The following is a 6,558-nucleotide window of genomic DNA, read 5'->3' on the forward strand; positions in this document are numbered from 1 at the left end:
CAAGTTGCTGGCACCAATTGCCCCCTATCTCATTTTTGGCACCATTGACGGATGATTCGCATGCACAAACGTGTTGGTGGAGGAGGAGAAGGAGAAGCTTCCGATTCCGTGCGTCCTTGAATCCGGCGGACGGACGGACGTAGCGTACATATCATCATCGGCGTCTCGTCCTCCTATGATTGGTAGTTTTGATAATAATAATAATGATGATGATCGACTCGACCCTCCCCTGTTGCCTGTTGGCACATGCATGCATGCATGCATACGGAGGAGTGGATAAGTAGAAGACGTGGCTTTGAATTGCTCGCTTTTCTCACCTATGAGATCCCACGCCGGTGTATGACGTATCATCATACTAAGGCTGCGTTTGGCAGCAAGGTTTTTTTTAAGTTCTCTGAGAATACTGCGGTTAATATTTCGTCGCTCTGTCTGCTATACCTATACTGTATGCGTGCTGGCACGGTGAGTTAATCTTCCCGTCGATCGGTAGCCCACACGGAATGAAGATGACGCTGACGCTGACGGGGGCCTATATACACTAGTGTGCGTACGATTCCTCTTGTACGTACTTCTTATTCCTCTGCTTTAAGCGTGCTTTCCGTTGGGATTATGTATGTTGGCTCTCCTGATGTGGACGCCTCACCCTCCGTTCGCCACCCACTTGCGTTGCAAACTGATCAGAAAAAAGAAAACTGATCCGCTCCCTCACACACACACGCACATGTATGTTGCCAAGGAAGGCCAACGTTAATTTCCTGGCTGTTTCATGAATTCATGCATCATCCCCACTTTCTTGTTAGGTTTGTAATTAAGGGTGCTCCTTTTCTTCTCCTTAATCTGAAACCTCTGAACCTTTGCCACAATCATTGCCGTGGTAGTATATAGCTACCAGCACTCACCCCCACCCTCTCTCCATCGCCATTGGTTAATTGACCGCCTCTTATTTACCCGGTTTACGAGTCGACTAACACGCAGCGTCTTCATCGAAAGAGAAAAAAAATAACATATATAAAGTGGAGTATCTTCAGGCTCAGCGGGAGTATAGCATCTGATCTCTACAAAGTGACGGCGTAACTTCTCAAGGCCCACGTACGTAGAGCCGGCAGCACACTTTTCTCTCCCTTTGGACTTTCGACGTTTTCCCTTTCAACTTTGCACTGCAAGCTACTCCCTCCGTAAACAAATATCTAAACGCTCTTATATTTGTTTACGGAGGGAGTAGCTCTGATGTTACTTACTGCCGTCACCGCCGAATAGTTCACGCGCAATCCCTTCTCGGTGCTGTTCTTGACTGCCACACAACCCAGCCTCACAACCGTGTTCGTGTCGAGAGCCGAGACGCGCATGCAAGAAGAAACCCTGCTAGTATCCACCAATCATGGCTTGACATGGCTAAGAAAAAAAACGAAGTGTTCTTCTTGCTCGCGTAGTGCGGATTCATGGGCGGCCGCTCACACTTGCGCAACATGCGAAATTTCGCTTTGGTTGCTTCCTTGGCTTTTCCGCTTTTTTGTATCGTATATCGGAGGAACTAAAGGCGCTCTTTTTTCGCCGCGAATCATTGCTGCTCTAGCTAGCTTGGAACTGAGCTCTCACCCCCACCACCATCACCATTAACCACCTCTCATCTGCCCCTCAGGCCTTACGCTTCCACCACTGCTAATTACTCTGATGACAGTGGCGTATCAACTACTAACATGGATGAAAAGAAACTTCAAGTACCACCAGGGAGTAATTAACAGCACCCACTGTGACCCACACGCTCTGCAGTCTGCACAAGTACAGCTGCGCCAGTGGTTTCCGCACACTGACCAATGCTGATCCTCTGCTCCTCCTCCTCCTCCTCCTCCTGACCCCCCAATCAATCACCAACCTCCGTTCTGCCGCTGCCTCCCCCGCCCCGATATATAACCCACCTCGTCCCCAACTGCCATTTCTTCTCCGTTCTCCTAGCTAGCTCCCACACATCCTCGAATCACAGCCTCACACCTCCTCCCCTGATCGACCACCCTGCAGCTAGCTTCGTGCCCGCAGCCAGCACCGATCACACGCTAGCTGCTGCTGCTGCTGGGGCGACCGACCGGCCATCCATGGCGGTGAAGGACTGCGGCGGGCACAAGGGCGGGGGCTGCGAGTGCCACCGCCGGCGGCTCTACCGCAAGTGCTGCGGCGCGCTGCTCGCCCTCGTCCTCCTCGCCCTCTTCATCATCCTCATCGTCTACCTGGTGCTCCGCCCCCACAAGCCCCGCTTCTACCTGCAGGACCTGGCGGTGCTCTGCCTCAACGTCACGCCGCCCACCTCCGCCTACCTCTTCACCACCATGCAGGCCACGGTCGCGGCGCGCAACCCCAACGACCGCGTCGGCGTCTACTACGACGAGGCGGACATGTACGCGCAGTACAAGGGCGTCGCCATCACCGTCCCCACCCGCCTCCCCGTCGCCTACCAGGGCCACCGCGACCAGTCCGTGTGGTCGCCGTATCTGAGGTCCATGGACAGCGTCGTGCTCCCGCCGCAGCTCGCCGTGGCGCTGGCGCAGGACGAGACGGCCGGGTACGTGCTGGTGGACGTGCGCGTGGACGGTCAGGTGCGCTGGAAGGTGGGCACGTGGATCTCCGGCCACTACCACCTCCGGGTCAACTGCCCGGCGCTCATCAGGGTGAACGAGGGCAAGGGCAGCTACGGCGCCACCACCGGCGGCGGCCCCGACTACTTCCGCTTCCAGCAGGCCGCCGCCTGCGCCGTCGACGTCTGATCATGCATCATCGGTTCGACCTCCACCGATCCATGCATGTGTCCAAATTCAGTGGAATCGATTGATTGCTTCTCCTTCTAGTCTCTTTCTTGCTTCTTTTTAGTCTCTTTTTGACTTGTTGATCGATTGGTTAAAGAAATGGATGAAAGAAAAAAAGTACAACTGAAGCTTCGATAGTAGCTTTTCTTGTTCTTGAGTTCAGAATTCGGTTGGTTGGGTGTTGGTGGAGTCTAGCTAGCTTGGAGTGGAAGGGAAATTCATGGAGTAAACGTGAAGTGCATATCTCCCCTTTTCTCGGGATAATTTTTATTTTATTTCTTTGGGATGGGATATATGAAGTGCGTATCTCTCAAGCCCGTGCTGTCGTGCATAATGCTTAATTACGAAAACTCCATTAGACTAACTAATCAGCTGGTTTAGCAGTTAACACGCTTCACTTATGAACAAAGTGAAGCGCGTGAAGTTCCTTTTTCTTTTTCTTCTGATTGATCGCGGTAGTTCGTGCTCGAGAGATACGGACTTTTCTCTGGGATCTCATCTTTTGGCTGAAAGTGTTACCTTGGAGAGCTAGCTGATCACGGAGTCCCTGCTGCCTAATCAGCGAGAGTGATCTAGTGGACCAATTAACAGTTAGCGGCTACTCCCTCCGTACAAAGTTAGTACAAAGTTGGATCATCTGTTTTGGAACGGAGGGAGTAGGTACGTAGGTGGCTCAAGTGGACGCTTGGCTGCAATGCAAACCCGGGCACGCCACCGCGCAGTACACGTACGTACATGCTGATGGTGACCTAGAGTAGTATGTAGCCGCGATTATCTTCTCGGTCGACCTCTTGCCACGAATTTCTGCGTGGCAGCATTATGATTTTGACTTTAAAGGTCGAGACCCTGGTATGGATCCTTCCAAGTCACGCACCGCACGTCTTAGCAGAAAGAAAGGCACAAGCAAAGTCGCCACGGCTAACTTGAAATCGGGTGGATGACTTTGCTAAGCATGCATGCATTGACTGGATACATGGTGGCTTAATAATTCTGAACCCAGCTCGGTAGGTAGAGCGTACCGAGAGCACGGCTTAATTATTCGACTCCAGTTTTAGTTTCTTGGCAGCTTCAAGCAGTCCATATAGTTTGTGCTACGATTAGCACGCAAGTGGTTGGTGGATCGGCGGACGTTTTGGTAACAAATGCGACTCCGGCTTGAATTTAGGGTGAGGTCAGTGGCTAGCTCACACACAAATGCATACCTTTTGAGCTAGCAGCTAGCTGGAGTGGTATAGTGGTAGATGGTGAAGAGAACAGTGGATGTATGGTAGTCGTAGCAGCTAAGAACTTTCAGTTGCAAGTCCCTTTCGCTCGCTCCCTCGCGCATCAACTGCCCACACCTGCCTGCCGGCCCGCGCCCTCCATCTGTAATGCATGCCGTTCCGGTCGGTGCAGTTGCGGCGTAGTGTGGGATGGATACATGCGTATATAGTTGGCTCCATGTACCCGTCCATGCATGATAATGTCGTGCCTATGAGTTGGGACGACATCGTCGACATGTATATTGCAGCCCTTTTCGATGCGGAAAATTGTGATATACTCCCTCCGTTCCAAATTAATTTGACCTAAAACCACGACGAGTAATTTTGAACGGAGGGAATATGTAGGTATTTCAATTCAAGTAGTCTAGTAGTCGATCGGACGGTAAATATATCTTCTCAAGAACAAAAGCTGTAGTAAAGTTTGAGCAGAGTGAGGTGCACCTTTGTACCCTGCGCTACAATGACTTGGAACTTCTTGACTTTAGCAGCTCAGCTCACCTTCCTTGAGGTTTCACTAAAGGGATCGGAGAGATAAAGGACGGAGGAGACTGGCTGCTGTTACAAGACAACCGAGGCCCGAGTACCTAACTTGTGGACGAGGCCACTGTTTCACCATTAATTTCGGGGTGTCCGAGAGGACATGATTTGTGGAGGAGACACTGGGAGAGGCCGTTTGGGAATGATCATGAGTCATGACGATGATATATAGGAGTATGGAGTCTCATATATGCATGCATGCATTCAAGTTAGCCGAGCATTATTACAAGAGAAAGAGTTAATTGCAAGGAACCACACTTCGGCACGTTGTGACGAATCAGTACCACTAGTCTTTTTTTTGCCATGCAGTGCCAACTCTAAGCCTAAGTGTTGCAAAACGGTCTGACAGCCGTATAAGCTCGTATTGACCACGTATCTGACCGACCGGGCCCATTTGTCAGGTGCCACGGTGGCCTACCCGCGCGCACCCGCTCGCACCCGCTTGGTCACTTGATCCAGCCCGGCTCGGTCACACCAAGTAGCTGGGTCGGGTCGAACCCGTACGCGACGAACCCTAGTTTTCTCTCCCCCCTCCCTCGTCTCCCTCTCCCCTCTCAGGCGATGGCGGCGGCGACTCCCGGCGGCGCCGACGGCGCGGGCGGGTACGGAGACCTTCCTGGCCTCGGCCCCGATGACCACTTAGGTCTGGACGACGTCGACGGCTCCAGTTCATACTACTCCAGCGCAGACGAGGATTTGGAGGAGGAGGCCGCACTGTCCATGGAGGACAGGGTGAAGCTGGCAGAGATATGGGTGGCCCACCCTACCAGTAGCCAACAGTGGACCAGTGGAGCTGCTGGCGGCGTGCTGTAAGTCGTTCTCTTCTCTGCTTCTTTCTGTATATTGCAAAACAGGGGGCTAGGGTTAGTGTTGCTCATGACAGTCTAAATTTGTGCTGTCAATTGTAGTTTGGATGATGCTGTTTGGGATGTTCGGACTCATTTCGATGCACAACACAATCTGGATAGGAAGATATGCAGCTCAGATGTGACATTTCTGAACTTATATGCACTGATGGACACACAAGGTTATTCCTTCTCTGATGAACTGTACCACATGAAGAATTTAGGCAGAGGAGAGGAAAGAGAGCAAGGGTTAGAGTTAATTGACACAAACATCAAACTGTAGCAACTTAAGAAGGAATATGAGCAGTTTAGTTCTGAATTTGCTAGTGAGGGCAACAACACCTTTTGTATGTCAGATAGAAGAAGATTTAGTGAGACCAAACTACAGCAATGTCTGTTAGAGGAGAGAAGAAAATTTAGCAACTATATTGTATAGACCACCTATTGTGTATGATCTCAGTGAGCCTGCAGTTCTTGCTGTTGATCAACAAGGTGTTGTTTTTCAAAGTCAGTGCACACAAGAGAGCAGAAATTTTAGTAAGGAGAAGCTCAAAGCTGTAATGGAGGAAGAGGCACTGCTAGAGGAGGGACATAATAACAGTGATGACTCTGAGGCTGCTTCATATGACAGTGATAACAATCCTTTCTACATGGAGAAGTACAGGATAATTGAAGACACGGAGATAATTGAGGGGAATAAACTAGCAGAGCAAGAAGTTGAAGATGTAGATTCAGATGAAGATTCAGATGAGGATTCAGAAGAGGAACAATTACATTATGAGGGTGACACTGAGGTTGAGGACTTGTTTGAGATGGAGGAGGAGGAGGAGCAGGAGCAGGAGGATGAGGTCAATGTTGTTGCAACAGAAGAAGCACCAATGCAAAAACCTGCAAAAAGAGGAAGAAGCTGGTAGTTAGGAGAGACCCTACTATTAGGACACATTCAAGTGTGTTGGAGGAGGTGCAACCTGATTTCATTCCTTCATCAGATGAAGAAGATGATGTGTTGTTGTTTGAGGATGAAGATGATGGACATGAGCCACTGTCATTTGTTCTACCTAAAGGGAGGAAGAGTAGGGCCAAGAAAAGGAAACCAAGGATCTGGTACAATGACAAACT

The 6,558-nt window shown here is 50.5% G+C and overlaps 1 protein-coding gene across 1 annotated transcript; it reads left to right on the plus strand.

The window, feature by feature from the left end:
- The first annotated feature begins 1,826 nt into the window (after positions 1 to 1,826).
- LOC123055282 (NDR1/HIN1-like protein 12) lies at positions 1,827 to 3,088 on the plus strand. Its single transcript, XM_044479279.1, has one exon. The coding sequence runs from the start codon at positions 2,091 to 2,093 to the stop codon at positions 2,754 to 2,756; it is 666 nt and encodes a 221-aa protein (XP_044335214.1). The 5' UTR covers positions 1,827 to 2,090; the 3' UTR covers positions 2,757 to 3,088.
- Positions 3,089 to 6,558: the final 3,470 nt, after the last annotated feature.

The sequence above is a fragment of the Triticum aestivum genome, chromosome 2D, assembly GCF_018294505.1.
Source record: "Triticum aestivum cultivar Chinese Spring chromosome 2D, IWGSC CS RefSeq v2.1, whole genome shotgun sequence".
Lineage (NCBI taxonomy): Eukaryota > Viridiplantae > Streptophyta > Magnoliopsida > Poales > Poaceae > Triticum > Triticum aestivum.

What these genes read in the sequence shown, in the direction of transcription:
- LOC123055282 (XM_044479279.1), top strand. Translation starts at nt 2,091, where the DNA reads ATGGCGGTGAAGGACTGCGGCGGGCACAAGGGCGGGGGCTGCGAGTGC.